The 23,973-nt window shown below is 41.3% G+C and overlaps 1 protein-coding gene across 1 annotated transcript in view; it reads right to left on the reverse strand.

The window, feature by feature from the left end:
- Window positions 1-23,973, reverse strand: part of PIK3C2G (phosphatidylinositol-4-phosphate 3-kinase catalytic subunit type 2 gamma) — a gene marked incomplete at both ends in the record, with an annotated part of 303,735 nt that overhangs the window by 100,790 nt on the left and 178,972 nt on the right. The window contains 6 exons of the mRNA XM_080913719.1: window positions 5,067-5,236; window positions 6,027-6,163; window positions 10,114-10,243; window positions 12,181-12,273; window positions 19,297-19,404; window positions 22,856-23,036. Of these exons, the coding sequence (XP_080769845.1) occupies window positions 5,067-5,236; window positions 6,027-6,163; window positions 10,114-10,243; window positions 12,181-12,273; window positions 19,297-19,404; window positions 22,856-23,036 (819 nt within the window). The remainder of the gene's footprint in view (window positions 1-5,066; window positions 5,237-6,026; window positions 6,164-10,113; window positions 10,244-12,180; window positions 12,274-19,296; window positions 19,405-22,855; window positions 23,037-23,973) is intronic.

The following is a 23,973-nucleotide window of genomic DNA, read 5'->3' on the forward strand; positions in this document are numbered from 1 at the left end:
CCCTGACTGCTTTCCCTCTTAGACTTAGGTTTTGTGTTTTTCACAGTACAAACATCTTGTAAGGCTTCTGATTTTAGATTTGAAATGTATGAGTTTAATACACATCTTGGCTGTAAATATGTGGTGAATGAAACATAGGGCACTAACTGAAGAAAGTTCTACCTGTCCCAAGGCAGGGGAGAACAAGCTGTGCTGGGATTGGTGACCCTGGGGTCTCCATGGCAACATCCAATGGTTATGTTGCCAATGACTGTCATCCTTGCACACACTTAGTCTAACAACTCAAACTATTTGCTGCCTTTGCTTGCCAAATAGAAAACATTGGTCCTCACTTTAAGCATTTTTCTTTCATTTTTTTTTTTTTTTTGGGTCTCCATTTGTAAAGCTATCATGTGTCAAACATGGAGGAAGCTTTCAAGGATATCTTTGGCCATTTTCAAAGAACACAAGCCCACATTCCATGATATAGTCCTTGATCTAGAACACATGCTTTGTGCCTGTATCAAAGCCACAACAATCTATAGACAGCATCAGGCTTCATACCAGTGATGAAGGCAGGGAATTCGGAACCGAACAGAAGCGCCAGGCTCCAAGGCGAACTTAAGACATAAAAATGTATCTGTTGGGATCTGTGAGCAGCTCACCATTACTCCTTTTAACAGGGAGGTCGATAAGAGTCAGTAAAGGGACTCTTCAGAGACTTCAGTCTTAGGATTGAAAGATTTGAGTGTCGGAATGACATACTTGGTACTTGAACTGAAATCAAGACTAGGTGACGTTACACACTTTGTCACTATTATCAAGATGATTTTTACTACTTCTGTGAAGTTGAAGTGTTTTGGTTGCAAAGAGGTACCATAGGAACATTAATATGTGTCACTTTAAAGATGTTATCCGAAAGCCGTGCGCTTCCCTAATCACAAATGGCATCATTAGTCTGGGTACAAATGGCTTTGGTGTCCTCGGGATGCTAGAATTGCCTTTTCCTTGACATCACAAATGACCTACATTCCAGACAGCACAGTTTGCCGCCCAACAGAAAGAATATAAGTCTCTTGTCTAATATCCTTGAGTTAATTGGGAAGGCAAATCTGGAGTCTCCACTGAGTAGGATAGAACTTTGTGTAATTAGGCAGCCCGGAAAGCCACACATGAACAATATAACCACAGTGCCAACGTGAGCACGCATTACAGAACGAACACGGAAGCCCATGAGATCTCCACGCTCTAAGCAATTATCAGTGGAGGAAGGCTTCTGTGCTAATTTCTTAAATGTGAAATGTTTTCCCTCCTGTCCTGACTCTTGTACAAGCACTGTGAGTCCTCAGTGTCCTGGAAGTCTCTGCTCTTTAACTGTTTAATAACTTTAGATACTGAGTCAGGAGCTCCCTTGAGACTCAGGCATATCCTGTCTTTTTGTTAGAAATGGGGTACACAGAGCAGCCACCTCTGCAAAACAGGCCCTCTCAATATGAGTATGACCTGCATTTGTGGTGAGGCAGGACTTAGTGAGGGCCAGGAGACTGAATGGATCTTTACGATTACTGTATGCTTTCCTCTGAGTCATAGATAAGAAACGTGTGCAGCTATAATTTCCATGACTTCTGGTACCTGCTAGGAACCGGAATCAGTCTGTCTGGGAGAACATTCATTAATGTTCTAACGTGTCAGTGAGAGTTTGAAAGAAGGAGGGTCTAAATGGTCAAAAGGAACAAACCCAGATAAACACAAGTTACATGTAAGCATTTTGATCACTTGTAGTTGTGATCTACAAGAAGTGAGACTTAGTATTTCCTACTAAGCTCGGCATGGAGTTGTTCACCCAGAATGAGAAGCATGGCGTTTTTTCCCTCATCTCTTCCCTCCTCTCCTCTCCCTCCCTCCCCTTCTCTCTGCTCCCACTTTTCTCTCTTTTCCCCTCCTTCCCCCTCTTCCTCTTTCCATTCCTCCCTCCCTCCTTTCTCCCCTCCCAGTTTACACTTCCTCTCTCCCTCCCTTCATCTCTCCCTCCCCCTCACTCCCTTCCTCTCTCCCTCCTTCCCTTTCTCCTTCCCTTCCTCCCTCTCTCCTCTCTTTCCTTGCACACCTTCCACCTCTCACTTCCTCCCCTCTCTCCTCCTTGCTTTCCTATGCTGGGATTGGATGCACCCTATACGCACATTCTACCACTGCGCTATACCCACAGATCCAGCTTAGGTTCCTAACTACACTCTGGAGGCACATTTGTAGTCCTTCCTTAAAGACTAGACTCAGAACCAGGGATAATCGAGGCTGACAGTGAGAGATACGTTGATGCTTAGGCAAAGGCAGCACAGGTGCCAAGCGTGGCTGGCAGAAGGCAGGAAGGAAGGGCAATCAGGACTTACATGGTTTTCTTCTCTCTTCTCTTTGTCCTCAAACTTTTCTCAGTCAACCCATGTTTTGTTTGGTTTTGTTTTTTTAACTGAAAACCTACAGAATTTTCTCCTTAAAGAAGATTAATTGATTAGTCTATGTCCTTCGCCACACTCCATGCTGTAATTACTCCCAGTATGGCTCATTTCTAGCTAGTATTTAATAATGTTATCAGGGACACTGTTGAGAAAGGGTACCTGGAACAGGCTCTTTTAAGCTTTGATGATATGAGCCCAAAATGACACCACAGGTTAGGAATGATTTACTGGAATACATTACCACCCATGAATTATATTTACATATATTGAATTGCTTAATCTTCAGACAAAAGTCCACATTCTAGATGAGAAAACTGAGGTACAGAAAAGGAACTTACTAAAGATTGTATGTAAACTATATGATAGCTCTAGGATTAAACACTTTATTTTATACACACACACACACACACACACACACACACACACATTTACAAACACCTGAAAACACATACACAATCACCCACATGTAGCCCCTCAGAGGAAACCACACACATACACACAAACTCATATACACACACACAATCACACATGCATACCCCTCAAAACACACGAATGCACACACTCATGTACATGCGCAATCCAAAACCACCTGCTCAGAGTGTCATCCCCCACAATGCACTGGGCCCATTTTTACTAATTAACAATGAAGAAACTGTCCCACAGACAAGCCACAGGCCATTTTGATGGAGGATTTGCGAAGCTGAGGTTCTTCTCTCTCAGGTGACCTTAGTTTGCATCAAGCTAACCCGTATACCCTCCACAGTGAACTATTGGCAACTGACGGATTCTTGGGAAGGGACAGTCATTGTCTACAGTGCCGCACCAGGCACTGAGGCCATAAGACTCAAATGGACAGTTCCAACAGTGTGGCCACACAGAGTTAAAGTTAATGGGTCACAAACAAAGCAAACACATATGGATGTTGGAATGGGACCTATAGGGATGTCCGGGCAGGGCTGAGGGGAGTGGAAGAATATAAGAGGGGTGGGCAGTGAGACTAAACCGAATGGATTCTATCCATTTTGAAAGTGTCAGAAAAAAAGACAGTAAATAAGACTTTGTGAAAGTTAGAGGAGTAATTGTGGTTACAGATGGAGTGCGTCTTTATTTCTCCTGCCTTTTAAGAGGAAAGTTACCATCAAGGGCTGGTCACAGTCAAGCTTGAGTTATTACTGCAGTCTTTTTCACATGATGAAGTTATGATACCGACATTAGTACCAAAGAACTGACTGAAGATGTGATTGTGGGTACCTGATTTCATCATCACATTTATTTATGACTCCGTTAGAGAATAAGGAGAAACAAAGATTAAGCAATACTTTGAAAGAAAATCCGATTGGCTTTAGGAAGTTGGGAAATTCCTCTTTATTTCCATTGTAGGGATTAGACAAGTAGTCTCCTGGAATCCTTAAGCAACCTTGGGGCTGTGATGGCCTTTGATTTAATCTGTTGGTGTCAATCCTTTATAATCTCCCAATTACAGCTGGTTAAAGGGGAGCCCTTGTTTGTGTACAGGGTGTGAACGCCTTCCTGTTCTCCTTAGCAGAGCTGTGTTTGCTTTCTCAGAAGGCAGGTTGAGAATTCTGGGTTCCCAGCAGTCTCAGGTCAGGGGAATGTTCTAGTTTCTTTGTCCCTCTGGACGCTCCCTCCCTATGCCGCATCTGCATGGTCTGCTCCTTGATGCTATACCTCTGACTTCTCCGAGAAGCCCCTTCAAAGCAGCCTGCACCAGGCATGTCCGCCCCGGATATTCGCTTTGTATTTCCTACGGGAAGTTCTTATTGTTTCTGCCATGTCTTTGTTTATTAGTTTAATATTGCTTTTAGTTACTTTTCTCATTACCTTGACCAAATACCTGGAGAAGTTTATTTTAACATCCAGTAGGAAGGAATACGGTTTCTCGCAGAGGCTCAAACAATGTGGCCAGAGTGTAAGGTTGTGTAGAACCCTTCTGCAGTCAAGACAGGGAGACAGAGAGCAGATAGGGCACAATGGAGAGGGACCAAAAAGTCTTGACTGCTTCTCCCTCCACTACCCACTTCTTCTAGTCAGGTTCCATCTCCTCAAAGTCTCAGAACCTTCTAATTAAGAGCCATTAGCTGTAGATCCAGATGCGTGAGCCTATGGGAGGCACTTTGCCCTCCAACCACACCAATGAGGGAAGCCAGGGTTGTAGAGCTGTTTGGCCTTTAATGCATAGTGCCTTGATTGATGGCCACTCAGCAAACATCTGAGGAATTATTCAAGGCTAAGGCAGGTTGGAAAGTTGGCTGACTGTATTATATGTAAGACACAGGTGGTTATCCCCTACAGGCAATATACCAGATGGATCAAGACCATCAACTCATGCATGATTTCCTAAAGTTTACAAAAAAATATTAATTGAAACAATTAGTTGGAATAGATTTAGCAACCCATGGAGTAAGGCCAATTTAGTTCTTTAACATCTTGAAGAAGCTCTCTTCTGTTAATAATTTACTCAAAAAGTCTTTTCTTCCATTTATTAGACTTATAATCATACATATATTACCCTGGGGATTTGACACAAGTTATTTGCTAGGCTTCTTTGCCATTATATGCTATATATTACTTAGGGCATTGCTTAATTACTGTAATAAATGTTTGTGTACTGACCTTTTTATACCGCCAAATGTTTGTGCATGCCCCAAGAATTTTCCAAAGTCAATATGAAACATGTGGCCTGACTTTGTCAGCATGATATTGTCATTATGTCGGTCACAAACTCCCAGGATGAATGTCACCACACACCAGCCAGCACAAGAATAAAAAAAGTTCCTTAAGGCCTGTCAGTTGAAAAACAGTGACATAACATGACAATAGTAAGGAGGGAAAAAAAGCATCTATAATTACAGACTGTCACTTTCTATTTATTATTATCCTTCTCTCCATCTACCTCCTATCTATTACAGATCTTTATTTCTATTACTTATCCATCTATTTGTATATATATCTACACACACATATATGGATATATTATATATAATTATATATATAACCCACACACACATATATGGATAAATATCCACATATGTGCTATCTACCAGTGACCTAATCTATCTATCTATCTGTCTGTCTGTCTGTCTGTACCTACCTACCTACCTATCTACCTATCTATCAGTCATCTTCACCATCTTATCAATTTCTATCATCTATCGAACTTACATTCTACAAGCTATTTAACAACAGTAAAGGAGAAGTCAGGGAATAACAGAAGAAGTTTCAGCAAAGAGGCTTATTTACAAAACTTGAAGACTGTGTGCAAAGAGGAAGGATCTATTGGAAGGAGTCAGTTTCAGAAGGCCTCATCTCTGGATTGTGGTTTCTGCAAGAGGGATATGAGTGAAGAAATGTTTGTAGGTAACAACTTCACCCGAAGGAGAAGAACACGTAGATATTTCCATCTAGTTAATATGCCAGTTATAGCAAGTCATTCTCCCATGGCTGGCTGATAAATGAGCGAATTAGAACTCAAGGTGGATTTAATTTACTTTCCCATAAATCACAATATCCAATGGACCGGAGCACATTCTTATTTAACTATATTACCTAAAATTTAGTTCCAAAAGAACAAACCTTTTCATAATCTTCCTTTAAGTGGTTGTGCTGACTGAACCACTTCTTGATGGTGTTTTCTTTCAGTGGTCCTATCAGCCCAGAGTGCAGGTGGATCTTAGCAAGTGTCACAGCATCAGGCACCATCTCTATGAATCCTGGAGTGATAAGGGAAAAAATTAAGGGATCCAACCTTGCTTCCCACGATGAGAAACATATAGGCCATTCACCTCACTGTGGGCAGTGACAATGGCTGTCAGCACTGCTTGAACTGCTTCTTCCTTCCTACACCATCCGTGTAGACGCCTTGTCCAGAGGGCTCCTGATGATCAGTCTGAATGCATTAGGTTCTCATCAGAGCTATCAGAAGCAGATTAATATTTTTCTAGAGCTGTGGTAGAGAGCCACTGTAGGTACTGTCATGGAGGCTCCATGGTCACTGGTAAAGCGTGCTGACTGCCACATGCTTGGGGGTAAAGGGTCATGAATTTTTTACAGGAGGATATTCACATTTGAATAGCAAGTATGTTTTTGTCTTCAGTGAAGAAAATATGATTTCCTCAATAAACGTCAAATAAATGATAAAATAATCTCCATTCAAAGTGCTGAGATATGGCTCAATTATAAAGTGCTTAAGCAGCTGGGAACTGAAGTTCAAATTCTCATGTAAATGTATGGAGCCCATATAGTTGTCTGTCTATAGAATGTGCCAGCCCTTAAGAGTTGGTTAAAAAGCTGGATAGATAGCCAGGCTGCCGTATCTGAAAGCCTTGGGTTCGTAAAGAGGCTCCTTTTGTTATTTTCTTCCTCCCCTTTCTTCTCCCAACCTAATGCTCTTGGTATGTGCATGGCTTTGGAGCCATCTATGGTAACATGGAAATCCTACTAGTGGATGCATTCTTAACAAAAAATCATCACTCTCAATATTTCGTTAGTACAGGCTGGGGCCTGGGCATTACATGTCTAGTCTGTGCTTGAGTTTTAACTGGCTTGGTTTTGGGCAGGTCTTATGAAGGTAACCAACCCCCAGCTGCTCAAGTGCATGAATGAAATGGCCATGTTAGATCCACAGGACTGGGGGCAGTTAGAGGAAATAAAAGAGGAGCAGACAAGAAGACAAGATCATATTTCATTATTTTCATGTAAAATATCTTTAGAATTAAAAAATAAAATACCTTTCCTCAATATATAGATTGGAGAGTGAAGTGAAAGCTATTCCTCTTCAACCTTTAGCTTTCACATAGACATGCATGTGCACCCACATGCTAAAACATAGACATACACACACACACACTTCCCCCCCCTCTTTAGATTAATAAAAGCACCACCATTAAATGTTAGCTTTCTGAAGGTGAACAGAAGTCCTGGGGGAACCACATACACTTTTTGTGGCAGGCACCATTAAAGAGAAGCTGACATAATGATTTTATTTAAAAGGGAGCACCTATCGATTGAACTTAGGAAGGGCCTTTGCCTCTGCGGCCATTCATCCATCGATGCTTTCCATTGTGCTTGTAAGATGGTTAACATGTAAATATTTTCAAGACCTCTGATATTTAGTCTATACAGGATAACAGTTTAAATAGCATTTCAACCTCTCCCAAGATGAATATCACCCAATAACTCTTTAGGTACCTCTTTATAAGTAAAATCACTAAAATAAACCTAGACTTTCCGATGCTTGCGATACTTACAAAGTTAAGAATTGCACAATCAAATGCTCAGAGGGTGAAGGGAACCAGAAAAATGCTATGACCACAGAGAGGGAAAAATAAAACCAATTGCTTTTGGAACAAGGGATATCCAAAAAGCCCTGGAATGTAATAACAATGCAACCTTGTCTTCTGAAAAATGACATTTGTTTTAGCCTCTATTTTTGTTGAAGGCATATGCTGTCAGCATAACTCCCTCTGTAAATCTTGCCATCACAGAAGGCTATTGGTACACAGAGCGGGGAAAATAGTTCATCTTCTGTGGGTTTGGCACTTTGGGAAAGCCTACAGTTATTTTTCTGAATCTCCTGATTCATGCTGAAGGATTTCACCTGGATTGCATGCCGTGCTAACAGACACAGGTATATGGACCTGAAGCAGTCCACCGGGACCCAGCATTTATTCAGTTTCTAAAGCATGGGTGGTCTATGAGCGAGGAGAAGCATAGCCTGGCGAGGCTGGTGTCATTCTAGCTTTTCCAGCAGGTAAGGAGATGGAAGAATTAGGTTCCTTCCGTGAGACCCGGAAAGATGGAATTTAGGACAGGACAATTCCAATGTAGTGGGAATCAAAGGCAGTTCTTAAGAAATTGGAAAATGTTTGGGGACCACTCGGCTTGGAATAGGGGGGCCCTATTATTGGAACAAAAGTAGCTTGTCTCTGATCTATCATGGTTCCTTCTAAGTCACCCGGGGGTGGAGGAAATTCTGTCTGCGTTTAGCCGATGATCTCTCAAGACATACTGGCTAGGTCACTGCCGCTGGAGCCTCAGGAAGAGAGGTGTGTCATAGTGACGACCCTTTTGCAACAACGAGTTTAAATAGTCAGTCTCTTTGAGTTAAAAATGGTGACTATTTAATTTAGGGTATTTTTCCAGAGTAAGTGAATGAGACCATAAATAGATAAAGAAAATGTGGTATATGCACAATGGGCTTTTATTTACTCACAAAGACTAATGAAGTTCCGCTGCTTGCTTGGGCAATGGATGTAATGAGAAAGAACTGTATTATGTGATGTGAGATAAACAAGGACCTGAAAGATAAATGGTGTATATTGTCCATTTGTGGATACTAAGCGCTTTATAGACACACAAAACCATATATGTACATGTACTTATATGTACATATATGTACAAATGACGAGCTAGAAGAAGAGCTTTAGGATGGGAAGATACTAACATGAAGGGGAACGGAGGAGGAGAAAGGAAAGGGTGTGGGGTGATCAAACACTTGATGTGCTTTAAGAAAATGTTCTCTATTGATCCCTACAACAGGACAGATGGATTTTTCATTAAAATATTTTAAAAGGAGAACTCAAAGTAGGAAATCCCAAATCTTTGTAAGAGTTGAAAGCATTAATGAAAAATGTAGCAAACGTGCAGAACAAAAATTGATACTCTTTGAAAATAAAACTGATGGATGGACCTAAACTATGTAGTCGTTCATTTCATGTTTCTATCTGGTATTTACAAAGGAAAAAGAAATACTGAGTTATACTCAAAGTGTGCATGTTGGCTCATTTTGACTGATTTTATAGCTATTCAAAAATTCTTTTAGAATTTAAAGGCCTGTTTGGGGCCAGTAAGATGGCTCAGGAAGTAGACCCTCTTCCACCCAAGCCTGATGACCAAGTGTGAGTCTCAGGACTAACATGGTGGAAGGAGAGAACTCATCCCTCACATTGTCATCTGATCTCCACACACGGACCATTGCATGCTTGCTTCCACTCACCCATATTGCTTACATATATGTGTGCACACATGCACACTCACACACACATGCGTGCACACACAAACAATAAGCCAGAAATAATTAATGAACAAATGTTATTGTTCCGTGTATTTACAAGGATGAGAGTTTCTTTAAACACACGCATAGTGTGTACTAATAGTGAGAGTAGTTTTGCATGGTCAGGTTATTCTATTAGGGATGGTTGTTAGACTTTTGTTACACTTGGCTTTATACTTGTGAAATGTGAGTGACATGCATTCAGGAGAAAAATTGCACTTTGAGGTTTGGATATGCATCTCTCCCCGGCCTATCAATATCTGTTAGAGTACAAGTCCGAGATGCCTGCTACCAGGGTATGGCCACCGTGGGTGTCAATATCGATATCATCTTAGGAAATGAAGAGAAGAATGAGCAGTCTGGTGCAGAGAGAAGCAGAACGGCCCGATTCACTTCTGTACCGCAAAGTCACAATTAATGTCCCAAACTGTGCTATGCTTTACGTCAATCATCCTGGTTTGGAATTTTGAAAGCCGAGAAGGAATACACATAGGTCTTTGGATATTTGATCGTGGGTCCTAAAATAAAGGCCGTGTTTTGTAGTGTCTTACCAGCGAACCAGCGAGATAAAAAAAAATGTAAGTCATGCTATTTCAAATCTGTACTGACCTTGGGCTTTTCCGGTGGATAGACATCCATAAATGATCATTTGCATATCGAGGCCCTCCTGCAGCCAAACGTTGTCCATCATTTGAATAATCTGCAGAACAAGCATGTCCTGCCGAAGATCATCGCCGGCCTGTAAAAACAAGAGTGCTGGCTCAGGACTCTCCCTGATGCCGTTCAAAGCAGCCAAATGTGTTCTACCCCATTCCCTTCCTACACACATTTCCGGTTCATCTTAGGGCAGGTTTCCTTGTTTGCTAGCACGCAAAGCACCGTGAGCTTCCGCCAGCAGACAAAGGGAGGAGATCTGGCGTCTTGTGTGCCTTCAGTTTGTGGATATGCTCCACGAGAATCCGCTTGTTTTTGAATACATTCCCTTTTACCGTCAGGTACAGGCTGTAATACACATGGCGGTCAATCCTAGATTCCCGGTATCTCCTGAGAAGCCTGCTCAGGACCCTTCTTATCCAGGTCACCTTCTCAGGCATCCGAGTGTTGGCAGTTGCCGTCCTCTTCCCTGTTTCTGTATGTCTGGGTCACAGGAGCTGGTGTGGTAGTCGGATGAGAGGTGCTCCTTGGAATTGCGCTGGATAGATCTCATTACTTTTTCTTAGACTCAAAGTCTTGTGCAGAGGCAGGGTGAATGTTTACCTAGGGCTCCAACTCAACCAAGGGAGGATGAATCCCATGAATCCCGGTGGTTTCTTCCCTAGGTCACAAATTAGCATACGTGTAATGTGGTGCCTGTAAATCTTTGACCTTCGCTCTCCAGGCTGCAAGGGGGTTCTTCAGAGAAACTGATAAGACAATAATACTCTGACAGTAAGAACAATACTGCTGTGGTTTTCATCGGAGGCGAAGGAAATGCGATGGCCCCAACAGGGGAAAGCCTCTCCGTTATCTCCATTAAATAAGATTTGATTTTTTTTTAATGTCCTTGAATTTATAAAAAAAAAAAATCTACTCCTGAGAAGGTTTCTTTCTTTTTTTCTTCATGGAAAAATAGCATTTTGGTATCATCGAGGCTCAAGGTTCTGGGGGTCATTTGCCAAGCCTGAACACAATCCTCCTCATTCCAGCAGGGGTCCACTCCAGGACCTCCTGACTGACTGGCTGTATGAACTGGACCCCTCCCCCCACTTTCTGCCAGTGTCTCTGGCCGCACTTCCCCTCACCCTTTCCCCTCAGGGTCATGTGAAGACTGAAATGCTCCTTATCTATTTTTTTATTATTTGTAGAGAAAAGAAAAATAAACCCGATTTCCAGAAATAGGCAAGTGACCACTCACACGTATAATTTCAGTTCTCTGGAGGTAGAGGCTTCAGGACCAGGGGTTCAAAGACAGCCTACATAAAACCCTCTCTTCAAAAGAAAAACACACACCCCAACACACAAAAAGAGGAAAATAAATAAGCAACAATAAAAACATGAACAAACATGGTTTGTGAGATACGTCAGCAACTAAAGACCGAGCTTGGCGAGTTCAATTCCTATAACCGATGTGGTGAAGAAAAAGAGCCGGCTCTTACAAGATCTCTCTCTCTCTCTCTGTGTGTGTGTGTGTGTGTGTGTGTGTGTGTGCATGCCTCTGTGCATGTGTGTGTGTAATAACTTAACATTTTTAGATATTTAAAATTACACACGTTTGTGTAGACAAAGTTACTCTATATGTTTATATTGTTCAGTTTCCAGATAATGCACCTCTATTATTATTATATTTTTAAATTTAGGCCAAAAGAAAATGCTGCTTCTAGAAGCTTATCACACAATTCATTCACTTTCTCCGTCATTCAAAAGTGAAAGGCGACCTTCTGTATGCCTTCATTTATTCAAACTTCGTTTAAGATTTGAGCTGAAGGATACCTGGCCTTTAGCCAGAAACGTTTGATTTATCGCTAATCAGCCTGGCACACACCATAATTCTGTAAAGATGGAGAGACTCTGAAATAATTGGGAAACCTCTGTGTTTTTGCCAGGGGGGAAATAGCCGCAATCATTGCCTTTTGTGAGCAATAAATCAATAGTTCTGCCTCTGGAATCAATTTTGGGGATTCAGGAGAGTTACTGTACCTTAAAAATAACGCTGATATTTTGGCCCATTGGGTTAGCATTGATGAAGGTAATCTTCAGCGGCAACGCGTTAGATGTGAAATATGAGCAAGCCTGTGGGAGAAGAAAACGAATGAGCAAAGTAAGGCAAAGACGACCCCCTCCGAAAGGCTTCCTGCCCCTTGCAGAATCGGCCAGACTAGTACACAAGCAAGCAAACAGATGGGGCATAATTTTTATACTTCGACAAAGAATTGCACTAGTCAAAAGTGAGCAAACACTACTCTCCCGACCTCAAGCGTGTGCCCTTTGTCACATCTCGCTCTCCGCAGTTTCGGGTACCCTCAGTCGGCCATAACCTAAAGTAGCAAACGGGAAATCCCAGTACTGACTCTCAGGCTTCCTATTGCACGTCCGTCTGAGCCCTACGTAAGTGTGCAGCATTTCACCACCTCAGCAGTGTGTGCACAGACGCATGTGAACGGACTATAGATGGGAAACACAGTACTATAGACTTGAATCCGTGTATCCTTCAGAGGACGGCAGGGCACATCCTCCTCGAATAAGGGTGGGGAGGGGTGGGTAAACACTACTTTAAATTTGAGAAGCCAGCTGAGTGGTAGGTTGAAAACCCCCCAACCCAAATTTTCCACCACATTACAAACTATTAGACGGAAAACTCCTGAACTAATTCTGCAGCTTTAAGTTGCAGAGCCGTCTGAGAAACACGAAGTCATGTGCCAACTCCTTGTCACTGCATGAACACACTTTGTGTAGTTTGAGTGTCGTGTTTTGAATAAGTACCATCCTTCATAAACTCATGTGCTTGCACACTTGATCCACAGTTGCTGGGGCAGTTTGGGAAGGTTATGGAACCATCAGGAGGCGGAGTCTTGCTGGAGGAACCGCTGTGGACCTCACTTCCGGCTTCCCCTCTCTGTTTCCTGTGTGTGGACAGAAAAGCCACAAGGCAGCTGTCTGTTTCAGCTGCCTCTCATCCTACTTTTTCTGCGATGATGAATGTTGTCCCTTTGAAACTGTCTGTCAGAATGAACCCCTTTTACCCTTGGATCAGAAAAATATACAATATATCAAGCAATAGAGATGAATCTATTTATGCTTAAAGCAAACTTAAACTAAACTAAGATGTGTTCATAATAGTTGGCTAATAGATAAGAGTTTAACTTGCTGTTTAAAAATTGTTTTCCTTCAGGGTTTTTTGTTGTTGTTGCTTGTTTTGTTTTGTGTTTTCCCCTGGAGCACATCTTAAAGAAATATGGATCCACAGGAAAGACCAGGATTCTAACCTGTATTTTATTATCAATGAGATTTTAAAACTATTTCTTCAGGAGTCTCTACTACACTGAAAAGCAGAGGATAAGAAACCTTATCTCATGCATTTTCGTCGAAGACATATGAACTCAGACTATGAAATGAGGTCCGTAGCATTAATCTATCTCTTTGTTAGCAAATGTTTTCTTTGTAGATGATAACTCAGCACAGCTTCCTTATGTTTCTATGGCTTCATTTCCCATTTATATTTTAAGTTTTCCAAGGTCAACTATGTCCATTCAGCTTTCCCTTGTGCTCACTTCCCCAGTGTATTCGAGAGTTGAAAGGCTTTCTGTGCTTAAAATAGTAGAGAGTTAAATCAATGGTACTAAAGGAAAGAAAGGGATTAGGTACATTTTATCTATGGAGTCAATAAAATATGACATCTATATATTTTGCAGGATCAGGTTGAATACTCAGATCTGACATCTGATGCCGGGATAAGCTGAGAAGAAAGGGATCTATTTCTTAACTTAGTTGTCAACATAAATCTAATCTCTAACCAAACACCCTTGCTTGCTGAATAAATTTGAGTCTTATAGTTTTAAAGGTGGGGCTGCATGGGAGTTTCTTCTGTGAGGACCGAATGAACCTTTAACGAATGATATGATCTTCTCATGATATGGAATTAATTAGCAAATAATGTAATTTCATCATGCTGTAGAATTAATTAGGGAATCTTATGATCTTATTGTGCTATAGCATCAAGAATGCCTACATTAGACAGAAATGAGTCTAGACAAGTGGTTTTCAAATTTTAAATTCCAATTTATGGAATATCTATTAAAGAATGCCCAATAAAAAGAACAAGAAAAGTCCTAAGTGGCTAAAAAATGGGTGAGACACTCTTCCTAGTCTTCTTGGATCTTTTCTGCCCTCCTAGTTTCATTCCTTGTTTTCACATACAGTAAATTTATGAAAGCCATGTCAAAATATCCTATTATCAACGAGTACTATGTGCAAACCATTATCCGACACTACCAGAAAGGAGTGCTGTTCCTAGTTAACATGTCAATGAAAACATATACATATGCATTAAATGGAAAAGTCACAAAGGAATTTATCACAGTTGAATGAAGAAGCATCTAGAGAATAAAGTCATTTGGGGGAGAAGTAGATCCTGAGAATGATGAGAGACAAACATATTCAACACTGGGCAGAGGATGGGTTTTATGGGCGAGGAAAGGCAAAGGGAACTTAAAAGCAGAAGTCTGAAATGTGAAATAGCAAAGTTGGATCCTGGGAGCATGGAAGACTGAATCGAAGCCTTGTAGGTGATTTTACGTTTTGTAAAATGGAAAAACTAGAGAGGACAAAGGAAGAGAGAAGGCAAAAAGAAAAAACTGCAGTGACCTCTGAGTTTGACAAACGGAGATGATTAGCACCGAAATAAAATGAAAGAAAGAAACCCATACATAAATAAGTTGAGCAACTCTTCTTGCCTTTCCATCCAAGGAGATAGGAGCACTATGTGACTCTCAGCTTCCTCACTTGGACATACCTCAGCCACTCAAAGAGAAATAGGAAATTGTACAATTAATGGTGCATGGTTGAGGTGGCGGATTTTTTGTTGCTGTTGGGTTTTTGTTTTTTTTTTTTTGGTAAGAACAGCATAATTCCAGCCTAAGACCCTTGCTTTCTGCCTCTGAGAGCAATGCTTTACAAAATAAATTGAAATTGTGTGAGGTCTGAGTTTTTCTCCTGATGATAGAGACTTTCCCACAGTTATTGAAGTCATAGGACTTAGTGGCCTATGCACACCAAATAGCTTCCTTAGATCACTTGTGGGGCTTCTCATCAGAATAGGTTCTCTGACATACAATGAGAACGGCACTGCAACAGAAGATCTCCTACTCATTTTGTGTGCACGTTTTGGTGTATAATGAGGTGTGAATTTTGACTGCATATGTTTATATGATTAGACATATGCATATATTTAGACAGTGGTTTTGTTTATGTGACATCTGTAACACAGAAAGTGAGAGAATGCCTTGTCACTTTGTGCTGAAAGGGATTTTCTGTACTATGACTTCCTTGCAGTCAACTAAGAGTTCTATGTGACAGATGTGTCCAAATTGCCTACATGTGTGTATTTGTCTCTCACCATGGAGGTCCTGGTGATAAATAAGACTCTTCCTCTAACTGAAGGCCCTGCCACACTCCTGACTTGCACATGGCTTCTCCATGGTGTGGGCCCTAGGATGCTCAGTAAACATCTCCATTAGAATGGAGAGCTCCCACAGTGTAGGCCCTACCCTACACACACACACACACACACACACATATGTATATATATATAACCACACATGCACAGCTCTGTTCCACACGGAGAGGGTCACAGCAAGTAGGACCAAGAGATGGTTCTACTTGGGGTAGATCTTGAACTTCAGGGTAGTACTTCCAGTATAGGGAAGGGTATATCCTTAGCAGCAGGGTAAGTGATAGTACCTCCCATACCGTTGACTGTTTTCCCAGCCAGCTAATCCTGGATGTGTAAGAACCAGTCTTCAACACAAACAGCACTTACAGCAAGCTTCTAACCCAGACATGTCTAAACCAACACGCACCAATAATTTTGATTATCCAAATCAGATCTTTCTAATCCTTAAACACACACACACACACACACACACACACGCACTCACTCAAAAAGAAGCAAAACCCAAGAGCCATAGTCTTTTGTTTTTCTTTCTACCTTAAACACCTCTAACGTGCAGAGCTTCTAGCTACATATTGATCAATAAACACATCCAACCCTTGAAAACTCACACAACTTTTAAAGCATTCGTAATGTTTCAGATTTTAGCCCACATGGATGCATGTCAATTTACAGGACTTAGTGTGTTGTTATTTTTTTCCCCAAAATATGTTTGTGAATCATATGAGAAAAGTTTGTAAGGGGCGTTGACAGTAGCAAAGTCGTAGAGATTATGGTGTCTAACTCAGCCTTCCCTCCCCATTTATGCCGATACTACACTGATTTCTAAGCACTGGCTCTGTTGTCTGATGACTTGACTTCAGTATCACTTACAGCTAACAAATGATTGCTTAACCCCTTCCCTTCTAAATCTCACCCATCAATCAGTTTCCCTATTAGTGTCTCTTTACTCTTGCACTTCCGAGAAGGTGGATAATAAAGTTTAGTTGGAACAAAGGAGAAAGAGAGATTTTAAGTTAGAGAGAGGTGATTGAGGAGGTACCACGTGACAGAGGATCAGGAACAAAAGGTTCAGGAAGTCCTGGGTCTGGAAATACTAAGAAAGGCCTTACAGCCAGGGTTAGAAAAAAATCACAAATATAGAATTTCACAGACTGATATGCGGACACTGATGCATATTAAATTGAATCAAAAGGAAGATGGATAGCTAAATGTATTAATGTAACAGACTTGTTGTTCATAGAGTATAAGTAGACGTGAAATTGTAACCACTTCTGGCAGCTGCTCCTTTCCTTATTAACTCTGAGAAATATGGAAGAGTTTCATGCATGGAGTTCCCAATGCAAGCAAGCCAAAGTAGTTAAACAAATCCCTTCGGTGTGAGAAATACCTTTGTTCTCTTTTATATTTCAACAAACTGTGTATATTTCTAAACCAACAGATTATACTACAGGATTAGTGTTTCCTCAGCTCTTCTGTGTGAATGGGATTAAATTATTCTACTTAAAGTAGTTGCAAATTTATTTGGAATAATTTTTAAAAAAGGATAGTAAAAACTATTCTCAACAATTAAAAAACTTCCCTGGGAATCTTGATTTCTGACCTCAAGCTGTATTACAGATCAATTGTGATAAAAACTGCATGGTATTGGTACAGAGACAGGCAGGTAGAACAATGAAATAGAATTGAAGATCCAGAAATGAACCCACACACATATGGTCACTTGGTCTTTTTAAAAGGAGCTAAAAACATTCAATAGAAAAAGGACAGCCTCTTCAACAAATTTTGCTGGTTCAACTGGCAGTCAGCATGCAGAAGAATGCAAATCGATCCTTTCATATCTCCTTGTACAAAACTCAAGTCTAAATGGATCAAAGAGCTCCACATAAAACCAGGTACACTGAAACTAATAAAACAGAAAGTGGGGAAGAGCTTAGAACACATAGGCACAGGGGAAAGTTTCCTGAACAGAACACCGATGGCTTATGCTCTAAGATCAAGAATCGACAAATGGGACCTCATGAAATTGCAAAGCTTCTGTAAGGCAAAGAACGCTGTCAAAGGGACAAAATGGCAGCCAACAGATTGGGAAAAGATCTTTTCCAAACTTATATCTTATAGAAAGTGAATATCTAACAAATACAAAGAACTCAAGAAGTAAGACTCTAGAGAATCAAATAATATTAAAAATGGGGTACAGAGCTAAACAAAGAATTCTCAGCTGAGGAAGCACCAAATGGCCAGGAAGCACCTAAAGAAGTGTTCAGCTTCCTTAGTCATCAGGGAAATGCAAATTAAAACAACCCTGAGATTCTATCTCATACCAGTCAGAATAGCTAAGATCAAAAACTCAAGTGACAGCAGATGCTCGCAAGGATGTGGAGAAAGAGGAGCACTCTTCCACTGTTGGAGTTGTAAGCTAGTACAACCACTCTGGAAATCAGTCAGGCGATTCCTCAGAAATTTGGACATAGTACTACTTGAAGATCCGGTTATATTGCTTCTGGGCATATACCCAGAAGAAGCTCCAACATCTAACAAAAACACATGTTCCACAATGTTCATAGCAGCCTTATTTATAATAACCAGAAGCTGGAAAGAACCCAGATGTCCTTCAACAAAGGAATGGATGCAGAAATTGTGGAACATTTACACAATGGAGTATTATTCAGCTATTAAAAACAATGACTTTATGAAATTTCTCAGAAAATAAATAGAACTTGAAGCATCCTGAGTGAGGTAACCCAGTCACAAAAGAACACTCATGATATGTACTCACTGATAAGCGGATACTAGACCAAAGGGCTCAGAATACCCAAGAAACAATTCACAGAAATTATGAAGCTCAAACAAAAGGGAGGCCAGAATGTGGATACGTCAGTCACTCTTAGAAGGGAGAACAAGAGACTCATTGGAGGAAATAATGGGACAAATAGAGGAGCAGGGACTGGAGAAAAGATCATCCAGAGACTGCCTCACTTGGGGATCCATCTCATATGCAGCCACTAAACCCATGCACTACTGCTGGTGCCAAGTAGTGCTTATTGGCAGGAATCTGATATGGATGCTTTTTCAGAGTCTCTGCCAGAGCCATACTGATACAGAGAAGGATGCTTGCAGCCAACCATCAGATTGAACACAAGAACCCCAATGAAGGAGCTAGAGAAAGGACTGAAGGAGCTGAAAGGGTCTGCAATCCCATGGGAAGAACAAAATGATCAACTAACCAAACCCACCATAGCTCCCAGGGACTAAAACACCAACCAATGTGTTCACATAGAGAGACCCATGGTTCCAGTTGCACATGCAGCAGAGGGTAGAGTTCTCTGGCATCAATGGGAGGAGATGCCTTTGATCCAATGAAGACTCCTTTTCCCAGTGTAGGGGAATGCCAAGGCACTGAGGGGGGAGAGGGTGGTTTGGAGAGGGAGCACCTTCATGGAAGCAATGGGAGGGGGAGGAGGAAGGGGATTGGAGGAAAAGGAGATAACATCTGAAATGTAAATGCAGAGCATATCCAATTTAAAAAAAAAGAAAAAAGTAGTTGCAATGTTCATATTTGAATTATTATGTAAAATAACTGAAGAACTAAAGAATAATTAAAAAAAGAAATAGGCTATTAATCTATTAAGTTTCCATCAGCTTACATCCCGATCAATTCCTTTTATGCACAGGGCTGGGTTCAGAGGAAGATGACAAGTTTTTATATCTTTAAAGAATTCTTCTAGACTGCCAATCTCCTTCTTTAGCACATCCTGAAAGAAAAAAAAATTAGAAAATCAGTGTTTAAGAAATTGTAAAGAACTCAACTCTTTTGGAGTTACCTCTTCCTTGTACTGATTAAGTAAACTCTTTAGGTCAGGTTGTGCTGTGGTTGACACCAGGATCAGTTGGGTGGTACATTATGTACAGTAGGTGACAGGCAATAGACAACAGGAAGTGAAGGTGAATACTCCCAGCCAAAGAGGTCACATCTTTTCTCAATGACCTCAGGGTCAGCCAGAAGCAAACATCAAATAAAGCATTGTGCCTCTGTCAAAAATCAGGGTGGGCTGGACTTGACTGTGGTCCACTGATTTCAAACCCCGTACTAAGCAGTTATTAACTTGCTATTTATCAAATAAATTCTCCAAGTCTTCATTCATAGGTATCAAGTTTTATAAGTAATAGTAAGTGCATTTTACAAAAGGTATTGACAAGCCTTAGTTAAGCGGTGACGAAAGCTGTCAATGATATGGTGCTGTCAGGAACAATACTTTATGTGAACGAACAGTTACTCAATACCACTGTGTACACTTCTAAGTTCTTTTCACCCCAGGTTTGACACAAGTGAAATTTAATATGGTTAACAATGTTTAATTCCCAGAGGTTCTTAGCTCCTACTCTTGGTTCATGTCAAATGACAAAATCTTCTTCTTTCAGGACCCGGAAGAAGGGAAAGTTCCTCTCTAATTATTTTTACATTTCCCGTTTTTCATAGTTTATTTGTGATAAATATCATGAAGAGGAATCTCTGCTCCAGAAAGAGAGACACTAAATCAACAGACCCCACAGAATCCCAAGTTCCCCAGGAACTGCACATTTTCACACACAGGAGGAGCTTGCCGATGGTTCTGACTGCTTATCTCATAAGCAATTAGCTCGGACATATCCCTCGTCTTTTGTGGGATGTTTTACGTGAACATAAAGAGAACGAGAACAGCCAACAGTCAGCCTCGCCCTGGCTTGGCCGAATCGCAAGTAAAAACAAATCTCTTTTTATGAGTTTCTATTTTCTAATGTCTCTTGCATTTCAGGGAGGCTAAGGGGAAGTTTTGATGGATCGCAGTGTCTGGTAATTTCTCCATTAGGCAAAACCTATCCACCATTTCCTGAAGTTAGATTTAATTCAGTGCTTTTCATTTAAACTGAAAATATAATAATTTTTAAAAATAGCTATTGGGATGGGAGATGGCTCAGGAGGTTAAAGTGCTTTTCAAGCCTGACAACCCAGGTAAGGTCCCCGGACCCTTCCATAGAAGAGGACCACCTCCTGAAAGGTACACACCCACCACCATGCCCGGACCACACATTTGCGCCTCTCGAGACATCGTACACGCACACAACCCTAAGAAAACCAAGTTAATGAGAGCCCTCTTCAGCGACCATGATGGAAGAGAGGTCATACATTTGTAAGAGCCACAGATGGCTGTTGGTTGGTGCAAAAGTGTCTTTTGCGAACACGAGGGACTGTTACACACACACATTAAGAGCAACCATAGCTGCAAATATAAGACTCACAAAGGATCCAGCCAGTCAAAACCTAACATGGATGGGGGAGTGGCTCACAAAGTCCCACCCCTAGCGGAAGACCTATGGTAATTGATGGGCACCGAGAATGACACACCCCCAATGATAGGCTACCCGTGTTCCAGTGAGTGTCCTCACACCCATTCACATGCAGAATTCTGCGTGGGCTTGGGGGTTTGAAACACACACAGATGAAGCAGGGAGGGAAACGGTGGGGGAGATGGGAGGGGACAGAACAGGATGGAACTGATTAAAACACGCCATATGCGTGGAATTCTCAAACAATAAAAAAATACTGAAATATAATATAGTGGAAAAGTTTGTAGAGGTAGATGTATCCTGTCCCTTCTGCCTCTTGGGTACCCTCCTCTGATTTTCACAGGCATGGTGTTTGTTTTGTCTCCAGTACTGCCAGCCGAGGTGAAGGGTTTAGTAATAATCTCTGGAACTTGATGTCCATCCAAAGGTACAGGAATTATAGCTTTAGTGTGCACAGGGACCCCAAGGGATTCTGAAGCAAGAGACTTGAGAAACAAAGGAAAAAAAAAAATCAAAATTTCTGGAATGTTCTGCTAATGCATTTAACTAGCTATCTCTTCTTCTTCTTCTTTTTTTTTTCTTTTTTCTTCTGATCTAACATTAGAAAACAATTAAAGGACTTAAGGTAATAAAGAGAAACCAAAGGACTAAAAGGGTGCTACCTGTTTGTATGTTTGAAGTATTCTTGGGGTATTTATGTAGTTCCCACTAAAGAATACAATCCGTATTTGTCCGTTTTAGCCTACAGCCTCCCACGCTGGTGAAATTGTATGGTCATGGGCATTTTTATCAAAGGCAGTAGTGACTTCCAGTGGGAATCCTAGTTTGAAAAACAAACTTAGGGCATTTTGTGTGTGGCTATTTTTATAAAGTCTTAAACATTCTTGACTTTAGACAATGGAATGTGAGTTTTTTGAAGACAAGATTATGTCTTGGTCATATTTATACCCTTACACTCTTGCCAGTAGTAAGCAGTCACCTGTTACTGAGTAACATTCCTTATGCAGTGGGTGCGTGTCCCCTGCCCTCCTGAGTACGCAGCATCAAACTCAAAACAACTTTCTTAGTGGTCCCTATCAATGAAGAAAGCTAATGGGACAGATAATTAAAAAGATCCAATGTGCTTCATTTACGTCAAGAAGAATAGTTAGATGCACTCACACCAGTGAGGAAGAGATGAAGTGTTTTAGTTATGACTCGTGGATCTTAATAAAGATATGGCTACCCATCGTACTGTGGGTGTTTGTTTTAATTAGTTCTAATTGTTATCAAACACACTTTTGAGAAGAATGTAGAGCTAAATTGTTCTCGTCTCCCATAAGCCTGATTGTGGTGCTGTGTTAAGCTCGGTACCTCAGGGGTCGGTAGAGATCATGCAGTATTTCTTCAACGCTAAGAGTGCTTGCTGATCTTCCAGAGAAGTCAAAGTCGGGCAACTCACAACTACCTGTAACTGCAACATTGGGGATCTGCTGCCCTCTTCTGGCCGCTGGGAATAACTACCCTCACATGCGCACGCTCACACAGGAACATTTTCACATTTACACAATTAAAAGTCAAATACAATTTAAAGAAACATTGTTTCGCCAGGATTTTTTTTTTTTCTTGCTCGAAGTTCTTTCAAGTGTGTCTTCTTGTCATGGCAGGCCTGTGTCAAACATGGCTACCCACCAAAATCATTTGTGTCCCAGTGATTGAGAACATTAACTTTAAGGAAAGTAAATGGAGCAAGTACTCCATTTGAACGTTTTTTTTTTTTTTTTTTTTTTTTTAAACTAAGTGTATTTGAGGAGCCTGTTTTCTAAGATATAAATCTGAAACAGTTGATTCAAAGGCAGGCACTTCACATTATGCTAAAGATTGATTTCTTTCACCAACCTTTCTCTGAGGGTCACTGGCTGACTTCACTTTTTCTCCAATGTCACCCAGAAGTTTGACAAGTTTCTGCTCCTTGGAAAGCTCTTTATTCAGGGCTTCTCCTGCACTGAACCGGAGGGCGGCCAACAGCTCCTGATACCAGCTTTTAAAGTAGACTTCACTTTGTGCGTCCTGCAGCAGCCTGGGGGGCAAGTAACAAGAAATCTTGTATCTAAAGTATCGAAAGGAGATTGTGTTTGTTTAAACCACCTCTAGCAGGAACGGTAAGTCCATTTCAGACAAATCTGTCTAGGGTGGCTCGAGGCAGTTTAGCGGCTTAAAACAGAGAGAATGCCGTGTATTTGTTGGCAGTAATCAGAGTTCATCTGATGGCTAATGAGCCTCCAAGAGAGAAGGATCAATAAAAATGCTGCCCTTTCTCATCTGAAATCTCCACGTGTTTCCTCTTCTCCCAGTCTTCCTAATTCTACAACAAACCCTGAAGTCAGGACATCTTCAGACTAAAATGTGGGCTAGGATTTAGAATAACATTCTTTTTACAGGGCATCATATTTTTGATCTTCCTATAGGGTTGCAAACCCCTTCAGCTCCTTCAATCCATTCTATAACTCCTCCACTAGGGACTCCTTTCTCAGTCCAGTGGTGGGCTGTGAGCATCCACCTCTGTATTGGTCAGTCTCTGGCAGAGCCTCTCAGGAGACAGCTATATCAGGCTCCTGTCAGCATGCACTTCTTGGTATCCACAATATCGTCTGGGTTTGGTGGCTGCATGTGGGCTGGATCCCCAGGTGGGGTAGTCTCTGTATGGCCTTTCCTTCAGTCTCTGCTCCATACTTTGTCTCTGTATTTCCTCCTGTGAGTACTTGTATCCCTTCTAAGGACTGAAGCATTCACACTTTGGTCTTCTTTTTGAGCTTCATGTGGTCTGTGAATTGTATCTCACTGATAAGTGGGAATTAGCCCCAAAGCTCAGAATACCCAAGATACAAGCTGGAACATTCTCTCCCTCTTTCTCTCTCTCTCCCTCCCTTCTCCCCCCCCCTGTGTGTGTGTGTGTGTGTGTGTGTGTGTGTGTGTGTGTGTGTGTGTATCCATATGTTTGCAGGTGCCCTTTGAGG

Source organism: Micromys minutus (assembly GCF_963924665.1).
Source record: "Micromys minutus genome assembly, chromosome: 3".
In the NCBI taxonomy this organism is placed as follows: Eukaryota; Metazoa; Chordata; class Mammalia; order Rodentia; family Muridae; genus Micromys; species Micromys minutus.